The sequence below is a fragment of the Paralichthys olivaceus genome, chromosome 2 (assembly GCF_024713975.1).
Source record: "Paralichthys olivaceus isolate ysfri-2021 chromosome 2, ASM2471397v2, whole genome shotgun sequence".
NCBI classification, from domain to species: domain Eukaryota; kingdom Metazoa; phylum Chordata; class Actinopteri; order Pleuronectiformes; family Paralichthyidae; genus Paralichthys; species Paralichthys olivaceus.
The window spans coordinates 702,068-720,000 of NC_091094.1; the positions used below are offsets into that span (position 1 = coordinate 702,068).

At 47.9% G+C, this 17,933-nt stretch overlaps 1 protein-coding gene across 6 annotated transcripts in view; it reads left to right on the top strand.

The window, feature by feature from the left end:
* dag1 (dystroglycan 1) overlaps positions 1-16,616 on the top strand; it is a 34,860-nt gene extending 18,244 nt beyond the window's left edge. For all 6 annotated transcript variants that reach the window (XM_069531147.1, XM_069531159.1, XM_069531169.1 and 3 more), the window contains 3 exons: positions 1,525-2,265; positions 12,502-12,960; positions 13,052-16,616. In XM_069531147.1, coding sequence (XP_069387248.1) covers positions 1,840-2,265; positions 12,502-12,960; positions 13,052-14,878 — 2,712 coding nt within the window. In that variant the 5' untranslated portion in view covers positions 1,525-1,839 and the 3' untranslated portion in view covers positions 14,879-16,616. The remainder of the gene's footprint in view (positions 1-1,524; positions 2,266-12,501; positions 12,961-13,051) is intronic.
* The last annotated feature ends 1,317 nt before the right edge of the window (positions 16,617-17,933 follow it).

Sequence of the window (17,933 nt, forward strand, 5' to 3'; positions counted from 1 at the left end):
ACCCTCATCTCTCCATCCTGAGTGATGAAAAGCCGTGGGGTGGGTGGAGAGAGCGTTTGGCGGGCGGTATCGTGGGTGTCAAGGTGATGGCGTCTTTCTGTCCCGCTCAGTAGATTCCTCTTGTCTCTCTCTGCTCCTCCGTCTGTGTGTCCCTCGTTCTTTATCCGTCAGCGCGGGCGGCTCAGCGGGGCCCTGTCACCGCAACGCTCCTCCGCCACCGCCGACCCCGAATAGATGTGTTTCTGAGAGGTGTGTGAGAGAGAGAGAGAGAGAGGGAGAGAGAGAGAACACCCTCGAAGGTCCTGGGAGGTTTGGGGGGGGGGGGGGTGAAACCGTGTGAGGTGAAGGAGACAAGAGGAAGAGAAGCAGGGAAAGAATGAATGAAAGTCTAAAAATGAAAGAGAAGCAGACGTAGCAGCGGTGAAAAAGCAATAAGAGGAAAGAGGAGGTTTGTCGCCCGCAGCGATGCAGTTGAAGGTAGCCGACATAAAAGGGTGGAGTTTGTCCCTGGCAGCCATCTTGGACTAGTTTTGAGACGGGAAAAGTTTCACTTGTAAACAGAGAAACTCAAGGTGGCATCAACGAAAAATCACATTCAGGAGTGAAAGTGTTGACTTTGACAAAAGGTAAAAACGTAGAAGAAGTTGTTTCTGTTCACTTTATCAGGTTTTTAAGGAAAGAAGTGATTTGACTAAAGGACGAGAGCAGGTGAATTCAAACAAAGACAGAAATGGAAGAATAAACACGAAGGTGACGGACGAGGCAGCGACGAGTCAAACCTCATGTTGTTGTTGAGGATTCCTGCAGTGATGTCACTTCCTCCTGGAGGCCCCTGCTACGGGCCAAGATGGAGTCATGGTGGGGGTCTCTCTCTCTCTCTCTCTCTCTCTCTCCCTCCCCTCTCATCCTCTCATTCTTCTTTTCTTCTTTGTATCTGTCTCTCGCTCTCTGGGGGAAATCATTTGTTGTGACACTCACACAGGAGGAGATCCTCTGCTCCATGAAAGAGCTGAATGAATAACAAACCCCAGAGTTTACAATGGACACACACACACACACACACACACACACACACACACACACACACACACACACACACACACACACACACACACTCCCTCCCTCCCTCTCTGCCCCCCCACCAGCTCACACCTACACTGACCCCTCTCACAATGGAGTCGGCCTCCATTCATCAGAGCTTCCGAGAAAGCTTTGACTGGTTCTGTATTGTCGTCTAATCCGAGGTCCCACCGTATATCACCTCCACTCTTCATCCTCCCTCTCTCACTCTTCCTCTCTCACTCTCTCTGAAGTCGGTGAATAAACGAGCGAGTTTAAAAAGATGTGAGAACTAATCAGATTACTCCGCAGCTCTGATGGATTCCTATCGACAATGAGATGAATGTGGCACGAATCAGCTGAAGGGGCCAGACTCGTCTTTTGATTGGTTGTGAGACGATGGTTGAGACTGAGTTTGAAGTGTCTCCCCCTAACTCACCCTCTGTCTCTCCTTCTCCCCCACAGATCTCAAAGGTGCTCGGTGCCATGGGACTCCTGCGCCTGTGAGGGGCCAACACAAAGAGCGAGGGGAAGAGGCAGAATAAAGCCGAGGGAGGGAGAGAGAAAGAAGGGGACAAAAGAGGAGGAGCGACAGAAGAAAGAGGGAAGATTCCTGCTCGGCGCCAGGCAGGGAGGAGAAGAAGAGGGAGGGAGATTTGAAAGGAAGGATTTGCTCTATCTGTCGGGGGTGCATGCTCCCCCCTGAGTCCCCCCCCCCACTTGGACATCCTCCTCCTTATTTTTTTTCTGCGTCAGTGACGGGACGACAAAAGACAAAGAATGCACAGTGAACTGAAGGGCAGCCTCGCGGCCAGCAGGGGCCTGGATGTGAGACTACCCAGGACTAGAGCCTTGCTGCTGGGCCTCCTTCTCGCCGTGGCCACCTGGCTCCACCCGCCCGTCTGTGCGGAGGTGGAGATCGACGTGCTGAGCGAGATGGTGCTGACGGAGACGGGCGGACAAGGCGACGGGATGGGTGGACGGAGCGAGCTGGAGGCCTCCATGCAGTCCTCCATCCTCCGGGACTTCCAGGAGGTGACGGAAGGTATCCGGGAGATGGAGGCTGTTGCCGTAGAAACCGGCGAAACTCAGCAGAGCGTTGCGGCGCCCACTGCCTTCCCAGACTCCTCAGCGGTGGTGGGTCGGATCTTCCAGATGAAGGTGCCAAACAAGATGGAGGATGTTTACCTGGGTGACATCGTCAAGGTGAGTTTCACAGACACGACAAATCAACCAGATTTGATTCAAACAGGTTCGAAAACAGAGAAGGACAAAAAGTGACGTGTCCGTCCTCTACGTGTTTGACTCCATCTTCTTTTCTCACATACTCTGTCTGCAACCCTCTCTCTTTATCTCCCTCCGTCACTTCCAGTCTTCTTCTCCTCTTCCTCCTCCGTCAGTGATGAGCAGCATGAAAACACTTTCATCTCAAACTAAACAGAAAGACGTGAAATCTGAGACAGGTGAAGAAATGTCCTCTTCTCTTCCCTCACGTCCTCGTTTCCTGGTTTCTCTTCTCTTCTTCCTCGCTGTAGTCAAGCACCTCCTCCTCTTCCCCTTAACCCCCCCCCCACTCATCTCCCCCTCTCACTCTCCATCACTATTTCCACCTCCCCCTCCCTCCCCCTCCCTCCCCCTCCCTCCCCCTCCCTCCCTCGCTCCTCTGAACCTGATTATGTCTGTCACACTGTGAACTGAGGGCTCCTGCTCCAGCCAATAGGAGGCGACGGTGTGGATGAGAGGATGGAGTGATGAAGAGGAGGAGTGATGAAGAGGAGGGTTGAACAGAGAACAATAACTTCAGGAGCGTGTTTACTCCCCCCTCCAGTTTCTAATTCCAGGGCCCCCCCCCCGACTTCCCCCTCAGGTATTTCGATGTCGATGCTCAAGGTTGTGGAGCGAAAGGCCAAATCAATCTGTGTGCCGGCTGCAGCTCTCATACTAATGGTCTTTCTTATGAAAATCTGCCAGAGTTAGAGAGCGCTCTGTGACAGCCCGCCTGCCCGTTCACCTTTAGCCGAGCCGCCCGCCGCCCGGCAGTGAGCACGCCGCCGTTTATCAATTCGCGCTGCGTCCAGCCGAGCGTTCTCAGCCGGGACGTCGGCCTCAGAGGAGGAGCTGGTTGAGGGGAAGTCGCAGCGAAGAAGCGACAGAGTCTGACAAACTGATAAAGATGAAACGGTGACGTCTGTGAAGAGGGAGAGCTGTAGATCGTTCACAGGTGTTAACAAAGTAAAATACAAATCTGCCGTGAGACGGATGTGAAGCGTTGATATTATATTTCACAACAAGACGTTTCTGTATCGGAATGTTAAACTGTTGAGGTCAAGGTCGTCGGAGCCTGAAGGATTCAGCAGTTGGTCAGTTTAAAATGAGCCTCAGTCTCTGTGGTGATATCGAAGATCAGACGTGGTCATTGATTTGTTCAGGAACACGTATGTTCTTCACCTGTGTGTGTGTGTTGCTGGTGTAAACGGTCACATTGTGTTGAGTTATTATTCATGAGCTCTTCCTCTCGTTTTCTAATTCCCTCTGTGGAGCTTTTTCTTCTTTTCAGAAGATCTGTACCCGTTGACCTCAAACATTTTTATAGTGGAGGAAACAGCTTTTGATTTGTGTGTGTGTGTGTGTGTGTGTGTGTGTGTGTGTGTGTGTGTGTGTGTGTGTGTGTGTGTGTGTGTGTGTGTGTGTGTGTGTGTGTGTGTGTGACATCAGTGATAACTCACTCGGCTGAACAGACAGGACCTGTGCATCTGTATGCAGGTGCTGCAGGGCCCCACAGACCCGCGGTGCTGTTTCCTCTGCTGTTATTAATGGAAGTGTCCGGCGTGAGCGGCGTTCCTGGCCGACAGATGAGCGCTCTCCGTTGCCTCATTACCACAATTACCAGCGTAATTAGCTGATTGGCTGATGGGCCGGCTGGCAGGACAGTGAATCCACTTTCCTTCTCTCTTTCATTCTAGCAAAAAAACTGACGCCAGCTGAAAATGTAGTTCTCGGAAAAAGAAAGTTTTCAGTCCAGCAGTGTGTGTGTGTGTGTGTGTGTGTGTGTGTGTGTGTGTGTGTGTGTTTGTGTGTGTTTGTGTGTGTGTGTGTGTGTGTGTGCCTACGAGCGTTGCATGGAATATTTGTGTTCTCATGATTGTGTTGTATTTGCATAAGTGCTCTTTGTGTGTGTGTGTGTAGACAACATATTTGTGGGACAGTGGTGTGTGTGTGTGGTTGTCAGATCATATTGACGAGCTGTACACCCCCCCCCCCCCGATGAATGGAGACAGTAGCTCGCTGTTGTGAAGTGGACACTCCCCCCTCCCCTGGGGGCTGTTCAGTGGGAAAACTAACTTTCCCTCCTCCTCCTCCTCCTCCTCTCGATTCACTCTGTCTGTCGTTCATCATTCTCTCCTCCTCCGTCTCCTTCACTCTTCTTGTTAGATTTCCACTCTCTGCCTCTAATTAAAGGAACCCCCTCTTCTTCTTCTTTTCATCACTGTCATCCTTCCTTCTCTTCCACATCAGCGAGCCGTCTCTCCCTCGTCTCTCCCTCGTCTCATCCTGACTCACAACACCAGCTTTTTCTTCTCTGCAACACCAGCAACAATTATTTTCTCCCCTCTGTACTTTTCTCCTCCACATTTTCTCTCTCGGTGGCTTTTAAAACCACAGCGTCTCTCCGGTATCCCTCGCTCCCTCACTCCTCACCACATCTTTTAAAAGTGGGATTCTTGAGGCTGTGTCCTCGTGATGCAGGACAGAAGAGACGCAATGAAGCAGCCCTGTCTTTTATTGTCACTGCGTCTCTCCTGCATTGAAACGTCTTTTTCACAGAGACCCTGTTAGCCCCCGTCGCTCTGTCGCTGGCAGAGCAGCAGTGGAAAACTGGTATTAAGAGAGCAGGAGGGAGGAGGCAGCCCCGAGATAAAAACACACGTATGAGTCAGCCTCGCTGCAGCTAGCACGCCGCCGTCAGTTTACTGGCCCCACATTGGCGGTGGACATGTTGCTATGTAATTAAACATACAGCAGCCCGAGCCTTTTGATTCATATGTTCCAAATTATACACTCATTCACTCAGACTCATTCATGAGTTCGTGTTTCTGGGTTGATTCTAACAAAGTTGTGCTGGAAAACCTTCCTGTGTCCCAGAGCTGCAGCCGCTTCACTGCCCGTCGCCCGAGGCCGTCAGGTCGGATTTCAGTTTGACCTTTAACACAAATAATCACAGACGATCACTGACCGGCTGTGACTGAAGTACATCGTTCAGTTTGAGCTTCTGTGAAAGTGAGAGATCATTTCAGTCCAGCGTAGGAAAACCTCTATACAGTGTTATTATGGTGTGTCCTCATGTCGCCTAGCAACCACAGCGCTTGGTTGTCGCCCAGAAGTGAAGCAGTTTCATTGGTTTTCCAGGCGGAGTGAGTCAGACCATGTTTGGTGTGTGAAGGATTCAGGAGCAGATTATATTTAGACTCTGTGATTGTAGATCAGTTTATTGAAGCAGGTCAACAACAGAAACGTGTCCATCGTCCATTCTGCACAATTCAGAAGTTTTAAAGGTTTGAAACAAGTTAAACAAGTTAAACAAGTTAAAGAGCCTGAAACGTGCTCAAGCAATGAACAGAAACACGCTCTCCACCAATCAGGAGTCAGTGTCAGCTGTCAGTCATCACGGCTCCGCCTGTTTTTACATCATCCAATAACTAATGAACCAACCTGATGAGAAACATCAGAGAGATGAGAACGAGCTGAAACGACAGAAACATCTTCGACAGACTTTTGTTCGACTTCTTTATGAAATTGTGATTAGAACTTTTCTAATATTTGATGAACCAAACAATTCTAATCTGAGCATTAATGAAATAAATCCCCCGCTGTGTGTGTGTGTGTGTGTGTGTGTGTGTGTGTGTGATTTTGGTGGGGCTGTATCATTATCATGCAGAAAAAGAGCTAATGCTGAGACAGAGATAACACACACGTACAGACACACACACACACACATGTACACACACACATGTACACACACAAACACACACACACAGAACATCTGTCTCACTCACACTTTGTTTACGCTCTGTTTTCTTTTTCTTTCTCGTGGCGAAGTGAAGCTGGTAGCGAGTGTTTGTAAAGACGAGACTGGTCCTTGGATGACTGCAGCTCAGACAACAAGCTGTGTGCACGTTCCCAATTGTCCTTGTCGTAACAACACACACTCACACACACACACACACACACACACACACACACACTCACAGAGAGAGAGAGAGAGAGAGAGAGAGAGAGAGGCACAGAAGGATAATGGAGGAGAGTTTTATGAGTTTTGCTACAGGTCTTAGCAGCAAGCTCTCTCTGTGTGTGTGTTTGTGTGTGTTTGTGTGTGTGTGTGTGTGTGTGTGTGTGTGTGTGTGTGTGTATAACGGGAGTGTATTTGTGGTTGTGTGCACACGTGTGCGAGTTAATGCACATTAACTACACACAGCAGTTTTTTTACTTCCTGTGCATTAGGCCTCTGTGTTTGTGTGTGTACATGTACACGTGTCTCTGCTGCAGGCGTCTCGAACATCGACAGATGTTTTCTCATCATTTTAATTCAGCCGCACTTCTTCTGCTCCCATAACTCAGGTTCCACTGGCATGCTTTTATTTTGGAGGGTTTTGGATATGCATTAAGGGTTTTATGTCTGAAGATCCATTAACGCTTAATGAAATTATGTTTTACTGCGCGAGTAATATATAACTACTGCTGGCAGATGTTCTCACTGAGCAATGAGGTGAAAGGTCGATAATATCCGACACGATTATTAACTCCCAGAAAACGGACCTGGTGCAGATGAAGGAGATCTCAAATAAATCCCATAATATTCAGATCATTCGCTCTGTTTGCAGCAGAACGTCGTCGTGTGAAGACGTCACCATGACGACACTCTGTCGTCACCATCGACAGATTGTTTCATTCTGAGTCAGTAGTCGTAGTGTTGGTATCCATGGAAACGTAGTCACTGTCGTCCTAAAGCAGGAAGTGAGTTCTCCGACTGAACCTGATTGAATTTTGATTGAAGGTTTCAGTGATTGGACAGAAGTGCATCATGGTCCAGAGTTCTCACAGGAGGTTTGAGTGAAAGGAGATTTTCACACGTCTGAGTCCTGAAGATGATTTATTTTGAAAAGGTTCGTCACAGAGAGAGTGAACGTGTGTCAGCTGTCAATCAATCAAGGAAATGAGCTGAGATGATTGACATCCACCTGCCTGTCAGTCACCTCCAGACCCCGCCCTCGTCATCCATCCATCCCTCCTCCATCCCTCCCTTCATCCCTCCTCCATCCCTCCACCCGTCCCTCCTCCATCCCTCCACCCGTCCCTCCTCCATCCATTCATCCCTCCCTCCGTCCCTCCTCCATCCCTCCACCCGTCCCTCCTCCATCCCTCCACCCATCCCTCCTCCATCCATCCATCCCTCCACCCGTCCCTCCTCCATCCATTCATCCCTCCCTCCGTCCCTCCTCCATCCATCCATCCCTCCACCCGTCCCTCCTCCATCCATCCATCCCTCCTCCATCCCTCCCTTCATCCATCCATTCATCCCTCCACCCGTCCCTCCTCCATCCCTCCATCCATTCATCCCTCCACCCGTCCCTTCATCCATCCATCCATCCCTCCACCCGTCCCTCCTCCATCCATCCATCCATTCATCCCTCCACCTGTCCCTCCTCCATCCCTCCATCCATCCATCCCTCCCTCCGTCCCTCCTCCATCCATCCATCCCTCCACCCGTCCCTCCTCCATCCCTCCCTTCGTCCCTCCTCCATCCATCCATCCCTCCCTCCGTCCCTCCTCCATCCATCCATCCCTCCCTCCGTCCCTCATCCATCCATCCATCCCTCCACCCGTCCCTCCTCCCTCCCTCCCTCCTCGCATCATATTTTCCACTGAAAACAATCGACTATGCCAACAATTCCCTCCACGCCTTCTCTCTCTTCTTCCCTCTATCTCTCTCTCCCTCCTCTCCCTCTACTCCTCCTCTCCCTCTCTGTCTAAATGCAGCGTCCCTCCCTCTCTCTCCCTCTAAATGCAGCCTCCCTCCCTCCCTCCCTCTCTCTCTCTCTCCCTCCCTCTCTCTCTAAATGCAGCCTCTCTCTCGCTCCCCTGGCGCTGGGTTTCTCTCGGTCTCGCTCCACTTCTTCATTCTCTTTTCATCTTCCCTTCCTCTTCCTCCTCCTTCCATCTGAATCCTCCTGCCCTCTTCCTCACCTCCCTCCATGCTCCCTCTGTTTTCCATCCTCCCGGTTTCATTTCAGCTCATATCACAGCCGTGTGGCCCCGGCTGCACCTCCTCCCTCACCGCCTCCTCCTCCAAAATATGAGTGTTATCAGAGGAGCTGTCAGCCGAGTCCCCGCTAACAATGGCCTCCTTTCTCCACGTTCTCCTCGTTCTCCTGCTGCTGCGACAATGACTCGCTTTCTTTCCCTGAAGACGAGAGACTCGACGCCTCCTCGTAATATCTCTATGTTCAAGATCTCTCTCTCTCTCTCTCCATCTTTCTTCTTGCTTGACCTCCCTCTTTCATTGTCTCCATCGCCATTTATGTCTCTGTCAATATCAGTTTCTCCTCGTGTGTGTGTGTGTGTGTGTGTGTATGTGTATGTGTGTGTGTGTGTGTGTGTGTATGTGTGTGTGTGTGTGTGTGCGTTACAATAGATACACTCTCGTGCACGAGACGTAACAGAGAAGAGTTAATGACGTGATCGATAACTTATTGAATAATAACATTTATTGAAATGTTTCTCTCAATTTAAATTCTATATGATCAGTTTGTGTGTTGGGTCATTTATAAAACCAGCAGCTCCTCACCAGCTCGGCTCTTCTTGCTCTGACGCTCGACTCGTCGTCTGAAGCGTCGGCAGCGTCTGTGGAGTTCCTGTGCGGCCTGTGATCCCGTCTTCCTCCAGAAAGCTGCTGCGCTCAGTGACTGCGACTCTGAAGAGCTGAGGAGGCAGCGATGCAGAATAGAATGAGGCTGATGCTGCTGATATGAGATAATGTCTCCTAGTGTTTCATGCCTGTCGCTCAGCCAGACTTCAAATAAGGGTCTTGTAGCAGCACAGTGGCCGACGCTGCGGCTCAGAGCGCTGATAGTCACGCCGGCTTTGTGGCTGACGTCTGCGTCGAGAAGAAAAAAAGATGATCAAACAACTTTGACTAACTTTGATGAGATTATGGTTTATTTCATTTTAATTAAGAGTCTTTTAAGAGTCGGGGGTGGAGGGTAAACTGGAAGTGGTTGCTGCTCTGTGGGTGACAGCTGCTCTCAGACCTCGTTATACATGTCACTGATTCATTCTTCAAATCGTGCAAAAGGCTGTAATCTCTCGGTGGCTCGGCTTCTTTAATGCCGCTAACATTCATTGTACATGCTACTTAAAGTAATTGTGTCCCTTCTCAGAAGCCGTGTTACTCAGAGCCGCTTGAGTTTGAGTCTTTTCAGGGTGAATGATTCCCCGCAGAACGTTTCCTGAACGAGTCGTTTAACTGCTGCGTGGAGAGGTTATCACGCTGCCGAGTGAATTCACTCTGATAGTCGCCTTGAAAACCGGCTGCCCTTGAAACCACCTTTTAATATCTTCCCACAAAGTAGCTGGGTCTCGTTTCTTCTCGCCGCCTGGCCCGAATAAATCTCCCAGAATGCAGGGCTTTCCCTGGCTGCGTTCAAAGGGCTCAGGCGCTAACCTTGCCAGTGGTGTGTGTGTGTGTGTGTGTGTGTGTGTGTGTGTGTGTGTGTGCGTGTGCGTGTGCGTGTGTGTGAGGGGAAGGGAGGCTGGTCTGTGAGAGCGCACGATAACCTTTAGGGCCAAAACATCAAGCGCCTTCGCACCGAAGCTGTGTGCCAGGAAAAGATATGAAATATTTGTCTTGACATTTTGGGGGATTTGATTTATTTTTCATGTGCATTTTGGGAGACGAACACTTGGCTGAGCTCTTGTAAGAGTTTAAAAGAAGCTGTTGAACATTTTTTAATCCGGGAACTTAGTGAACTTCACTCTTTTTAATGAACGCTGGGAAAACTGACGTCCTGTGAGCGACCACGTGTTGTTTGCATGATGCAGTTTGAATTGATCTGCAATAGAAATATTCGAACACTTGTGTCCTTACGTTTCGTTTCGTGCATTTAAAACACGTGTTGTGAACCTTTGGTGGGAGATGAACGGAGAGAAAGACAGGAAGCGAATTGATGTGACGTGATTTAAATTCAAAGACGGAAGATAAAATAATACTTCATTTATGGAAAGTGTTAAGAAATATTCCGTTCATGTTTCTATACTAGTACTACTAAATATTACTGTGATGTGAAGACGGATGTTTGAATTTTTGTATTTGTAACCCACTTTCAGTACTTTCGTCATTAATTGAACTAAATAACATTTTATCTGAAGCATTTGAGGATTCTCCAGGAAATGACATCACAGGAAGTAAAAATAGAAAATAAAACGAGTTTCACGTCTCCTCACATCATCGTCGTCATGTGTTTGACCCTTCGTCCGTCGTCGGGTTGTGAAGTTTTAAAAAATGTATTTGTGTCTCCCTCTCTCTTCCTCTCACGTATTTTATTTGCAGCAGATGAGGGGACGAACGTCCTCAAGCTTCCAGGAAGCAATTGAGTGATTTACAGAGCAATTATGACAGTTATGATGAGATTACTGTTTGGAAACTCACTCGTCCTTCATTGTCTCTTTATGATTTAATTTGAATCACGTGTGAAGAGGCTCTCACTCTGAAGCTGAGACGAGTGGGACACTGCGACAAATTCAGTCCATCGTTGCTCCCGGAGCCTGCGTTTGAATAAATCAATGTTTTTCTGTTGTGAGAATCTGTTCCAGGATCAGACACTAAAGGAAAACATGACTTTGAGACTTTTTATCTACGCCAGTTTGGAAACATCATGTTCTGATGAAGCTTTTTAGAAATAATGACAAAGGAAAGAAGAAATAAAGATATGAAAACAATAAATTATCTGATTTGCCTGATTCACTCGGCGACACGGGTGAAAATGTGGTCAGGTTAATAAACTTTAAACAAACTTTATATTAATTAATATCAATAATTATCACAACAAACTATTATTTCTTTTAACAGATTTTTTAGAAGTGAAGCTTTTGGTTTTGAACAATGACAAACAAAACCTCTTCTGAACCTGAGCTCGATCAATAATTGATTCAACCTCCTGTTTGTTTGCATTAATTATCGATCAGTTGTAAATTAGTTGATATATTACAACTGATGAAATTTGGATTGTGGCGCTGGAGACGCGTGTTTGTCGATGAAAATCAACAAAGATTCCTCCGTTTATTTTAAATTGCATCTGCTGTTACCGTGGTAACGTCCGTTACCGTTCGAGATGCAGCAAAAACATCATCACAGGGGGTGTGACATCATCGGGGGGGGGGTCTCCTCCTCTCGTAGGTCCCGCCCCCTACAGGCACACTGTGAAGCTTGCGGATCCACGTACGCTCATTCGTGGGGGAGGGGCTTTCGAGAAGTTCCTGTCCACAGAGGATTTACGTTAAAAGCTCCTGGAAAGGTGGTGGGGGGGGGCACGTGTACTGTCTGGGAGAAGATTTGTGTTTGTTTGTGTGTGTGTGTGTGTGTGTCAATATTCTGGTGTTTGCTTGGCAGTGTGTGTGTGTGTGTGTGTCTGGGCGTGCACGTGTTGGTGTGCTCCCCCCCGGCGCTGCCTGTGTGCTGGTTAGACCATTAATGATGCGTCTGGGGAGAACTGCCTCTCCATAATTTATCAACCAGGATTTATTAGCCACAGAATTAACTTGTCGGGTTCGGGAGCGCGAGTTGCATTTGTTTTTGGATTTATGTGTGGATGCACCGTCACTCCCCCACGGTCCATTTCTCCCCATCAGCCACAGGAACGTCTCCAGCCGTATAATTGGCCGAGTTGTTTTAATTTTAGTCGGGTTTAAATGAGATTTCGGAGCTTCTGAGCGGGTCTGTGTGTGTGTGTGTGTGTGTGTGTGTGTGTCTGTGTGTGTCTGTGTGTGTGTGTGTGTGTGTGTGTGTGTGTTGTAACGCAGCAGTAAGTCCTGATCGTGTTGTTTTTAGATTCAGCTCCTGTCAGAAATGTTTAAATTAGGCTCAACACGCATCAATAAACTGCTCAATTTAGACGAAAGTGGGAAAACAGAGACCGTCAACGTGAAATGAAGAAACCTGTTCAATTGTTGTGTTGCAGACAAAAAACATTTAGTGTTTTCTGTCTCGCCTTCATCAATCCTTTTATTCTCAGCAAAGAAAAAACATTTCCACGATTAACAGTCACCAAACACTCTGCGTCTAAAAGCCTTTAAATGTCTATGAAGACTTCACTTTCACTTTTAATCATCCACTTATTTTCCTGTTTGCAGATGAATGAGTCATTTGTCTTTCTTCTGTGTGTCTCTCAGATTACTGAGATGGGGAAGGATTCCCTCCCTGCCTGGCTGCACTGGGACGCCAGCAGCAGAATCCTGCAGGGTCTTCCTTTGGAGGAGGACAAAGGCGTCCATTACATCTCCGCATCCATCTCCAACCACACAAAGTCCTCTTCTTCAGAGGTGTTTTCCATCGAGGTTCATCCTGAAGATCATCTGGATGCAGACGCAGCCCAGCTGTCATCCAACCAGGCCACTGCTGAGGACGACGTCCAGCCGTTCATGTGTGGAAACGAGGAACCGGTCACGGTGCTGACGGTGATCCTGGACGCAGATTTAACCAAAATGAGCTCAGAGCAGAGGGTGGAGCTGCTGGATAAGATGAGGAGCTTCTCTGGGGTGGGGCTCCAGCACATGAAGATACTCCCCGTGGTCAACAACAGGCTGTTTGACATGTCTGCGTTCATGGCTGGGCCAGGGAACGCTAAAAAGGTGAGTGACTAAATGATCAGGATCATTTCTGCTTAATCTCTTAAATAATTAACGAAGCAATCGGCTCTAATGAACTGTAATGTTTCTCCAGGTGGTGGAGAATGGAGCTCTGTTGTCGTGGAAACTCGGATGCTCATTGGACCAGAGCACAGTCCCAAACATCAACAGTGTCCAGGGTCCAGCAAAGGAAGGCACCATGTCGGCCAAGCTGGGCTACCCCGTGGTGGGGTGGCACATTGCCAACAAGAAGCCTCATGTCCCGAAGAGAGTGAGACGACAATTAAACAACACTCCCACACCTGTTCTGGCTGTGCTTCCCCCTACGACTGTGGTGGAGCCTCCAGTGAGGATCATCCCGACCCTCTCCTCCCCCTCTATCGCCGCACCAACTGAAAGCTCAGCCCCCCCTGTAAGAGGCCCTGTTCCCCTTCCAGGCAAGCCTACCATCAGAGTCCGTGACCCCATCGCCCACACACCAACCTTGGGACCTCCTCAACCAACAAGGGTGATGGAGACTACCAGCACGATTCCCATCCAGCCAACCATGACCAGGCCCACGTATGTGGAAGCGACAGCCACACTGCCCACAACTACCAAAAGACCTACCAAGAAACCCAAGAGGCCTAAATCCACACCGGTGCCCAGAGAGTCAAAGACCTCTACAGCAAAGCCGGCCGCACGCACCACCCCATCACCAGGTGTTATCGTGGATCCATCCAATCACAAGCCAAGCCTGAAAAACCCCCTCGACCAGGTCAATGCATTGGTGGGCACCTATTTTGAGGTTAAGATCCCGCTGGATACATTCTTTGATTATGAGGACGGCACAACCGATAAGCTGCGTCTCACCTTGAGACAGAACCACAATGAAGTGGTTGGCGAAGGTTCCTGGATCCAGTTCAACACCACCAGCCAACTTCTGTACGGCCTGCCTGACGTCCAACATGTCGGGAAACACGAGTACTTCATATATGCAACTGACAAAGGAGGCCTGAATGCAATCGATGCTTTTGAGGTCCGTGTAAACCGCTGGCCCGTCAATGACAAGACCCCGGTGATCTTCACAGCCCGATTCGATGGAGCGCCACATTCAGTAACGCACGACATCCACAAGAAAATCCTTCTGGTCAAGAAGCTGGCGTATGCCCTTGGGGACCGCAATAGCAGTACAGTGAGTCTGCTGAATATCAGCAAAGGGTCCATTGTAGTGGAGTGGACAAACACCAGCCTCCCGCAGCATCCGTGTCCAAGGGAACAGCTCCTGCTCATGAGCAGAACACTCGCTAATAGTGACGGAAGGCCCTCGCAGACCTTCAGGTACGCTATGGAGCCTGAGTTTAGACCTCTGGATGTCAAGGTCAAAGGAAGAGCAAGCTGCAGAAAGTACTCCTTTGTCCCACCAGGGGAGATCGATATACCAGAACCTCCAGCTGTCACCCCAGCTCTGGGAACAGGCCGTCAGAGCACAGACGACGTCTATCTCCACACAGTCATTCCTGCTGTGGTGGTTGCAGCAATCCTGCTCATAGCAGGAATCATTGCAATGATCTGCTACAGGAAGAAGCGAAAGGGCAAGCTGACCATCGAAGACCAGGCCACCTTCATCAAAAAAGGTGTTCCCATTATCTTTGCGGACGAACTCGATGACTCTAAGCCGCCTCCATCTTCCAGTATGCCCCTGATTCTGCAGGAAGAGAAACCCCCACTTCCACCTCCTGAGTACCCCAACATGGCCACACCAGAGACCACTCCTCTCAACCAGGAACTGCTGGGGGAGTACACCGCTCTGCAGGATGAAGACCCCAACGCCCCTCCCTACCAGCCACCACCTCCCTTCTCCACTCCCATGGAGGGCAAGGGTTCCCGTCCCAAGAACATGACTCCCTACAGATCACCACCTCCCTACGTGCCGCCCTAAGACTAGTTCAACCCTCCCCTCGTAGGGCGGAGGGAGAGGATGCCTGAGGAACTGCGACGGTTTCCATTCTGGTGTCTGTCTGGACATTTACAGGGAGAGATGACAAGAGGTGCTAAAGTACAAAACAGCTACAAGGGATTAAGGTTTGGGAGGGGGAGTGATGAGTGGGGTGGGGTTTTACAGTGGACACATGGGATGATCAGTTGAAACAGCTGGGAGCGACTACTGTTTCAGTGCTCGCCCAGCTACTACAGTGGCCTAAGACAAACAAATTCTCGTCAGCACTGGCTTTCGGGTCGACCAGTTGGTCAGAAGCGACAATTGGGAGACGTGCGCTCCCTTCCCAGCAGCATTTTACTTTTTCTTCTGTTGATCTGGATACTTGCTTTTATTTTAAAATTTTAGTTTTCATCTTTAGCCCGAGATTATCACTTTTCTTTTTTGGGGGGGCTGAATCATTTGCCTAACAACTCTTTTGTCTTGCTTTGAAATAATACGAGGAGACAGTGGACTGCCATCAGATCGCTGCAGGCAACAACTCGTACGGAGACTGAGATTCTCTGAGTACGGAAAAGAAAAAGCAAAGAGTCTCAAGTCCTCCGGCAGACGACACAAGAGGACGGGAGGCCGCGGAGTGTGTGCACGTTTGAATGAGTGGGTGTGTTTATTCAGATTCAGTACGGTTTGCCTTTTAACACTAGTTGTCTATTTCTATCCTTATTCACGATGTCTAGTAAAGATGAGAATAACATGGTAGCCTAAAAAAGATTTAGAGATAAATAATAATTTCTTTGTTTCATTGGTTTTTAAAATTCACTGTATATCTGCAGGATGTCCTGATAGCTTGTGTTATATTTTGTTGGGTGGTGGAGGAAAGAGAGAAGAAAGGGATCGCTCACTGAAATAACCTGCGGGAGCTTTTTTATTCCTGTTCATTGCAACAATAATAAGACAATCGATAATTACAGACCTTTTTAATGATAAATCAAGAATTTAATGGTAAATCAGGATTTAAATGTAAAAATTTATCTCATCTAATTTGACCTTAATTTGGTGACTTGACGTGAACACAGGGAACAAGAGCTCCACAGTTTATTTTGGTCCAGCGTTGATTATTTTTTTATACAAGTCTGAGGAGAAAGATTTTGTGCCATGGAGACCGTCCCGGACGGGATTGTACAGATACTCACATTTTAAAGGTCACAGAGGAGACGAGGGTTGAGACGGAGGCAGAAAGAAAGAACCGTAAATTTCTAGAAATTAGCGATCAGAGAAAATCTCCCTCTAATTTTCTTAATTTTAATTTTTTACAAAGTTTTTGATACAGCCTCAAATTGTTTGATTATTAAACGAAAAGCGGATTAATGATTAGTCTTCTGTGATTTGTAAAATCTTAGACTTGAACTATGATTCAGTTATGTACACTTTATTTTGGTCATGGGTCACAGAATTCAAGTGTTTTATTTTATCGTGTGTGTTTGCATATCGAAATGTATCTCCCATTATACACCGAAGGAATGACCCATATTTTATGTAATCACAAATTTTATTTTTATGTCCTTAAGTTTGCTGATGAGTATCAACTGAAAGTGACCCTTTGCAATAATAATGTAAGTCGGCTCAGCGACTGGTCGATGCCAGTGACTCGTCATAATATTGTTGGTTTTTGCAGGATGCCAAGGCTTTTGCTTTTCAAGTGTGCATTGTCATAATAAAACCAACTGGTACGATAAAAACACTGGTATCTGCTTCCACTCGTTCCTGCTGCTTAACGTCCGCCATGTTTTCTTCGTCTCTGTCGATGATGATGCAACACGTTGGTGGAAAGATGGGACACGAGTCAAAGAAGAACTCGTTTGCACTGAATTTGAATTAGGAGACAAATCCTCGGAGACGAACCCCCTGACCAGAGGTGTTGTGTTTTTGGGTCCATCCGTCCCTTTCTTATGAACGCGATATCTCAAGAGCGGCTCCAGAGAATTATTTCAAATTTGGTAAAAATGTTCAGTTTGACTCAGCGATGATCTGATTAGATTTTGGTGGTTGAAGGTCAAAGGTCAAGGTCACCCACGTCCTCAGAAACACCCGCAGGGAAAGTCACTGCATCAACAACAAACCTGATTTAAATTTGAATTTGGTACAAACGTTCACTTCGACTCACGGATGAAGTGATTCGATTTTAGAGGTCAAAGGTCACAGTGACCTCATATGAGTGTGGAAATAAAAAAGTCCGTCGAGACACTGCTCCGGTTGGTGGACGTAAATAAATAAAATAACCACAGTGCCGTCTTTTGAACATTTTCACCATGTTTTCTCCTGTTTCTCGGAGAATGATTCATGAATCTGGATGAAAATAACTGGAGACTGATATTTACGAGTGTGTGTGATTCGGTGCAGCCTGATGGAATGTACCTGGAGGTGTGAACTGAGGGACATTTTTGTCCCCATCGCTCACCAATCAGAACCTGACTGATGTTTACGGATGAGGTCTTCGCTCACTGACACTGTTCTGCTGCTCCTACTTAGCCTTGAATTGACAAATCAATTTGTCTCAAGTCCACACGAGGTTTCACGTCCCCTGACGTCTCGCTGCCTGGCAACCGTCACCGGCTCGTCGCACCGCCGTCCTTTTTGAATTATTCTGCTGTTGAATGACTGATTGGACGATTCGGTTTGACAGCTGTGGTCATTAAAAAGCAAAGCTTTGAACGGCCTCTCGGCTCCGTCCACACGCTGCATGCAGATCGTTTTCATTGATCACTTAGGATATTGATCAGATGTAAACAATTTGTCGGCTCTGTGATAATTCCTTATCTCCTGGAGCTGGAAGCAGTGGAAGTGATGATGGACGTATTCCGGAGGCGTCGCTCGCTACTGAAACAGATGAACAGACCATAATGATGACGAAGATTAATGGAGGATTGATCTTGGATTGACTGAGACGTGTGTATCTATGACAAGGTCGTGATTTCATTTGAAATATCTGGAAAAACGACGTTTAAAGACAACTTTGCCAAAGAACCTTGAATTAAATAAAAGGACAAAATATTTTTCT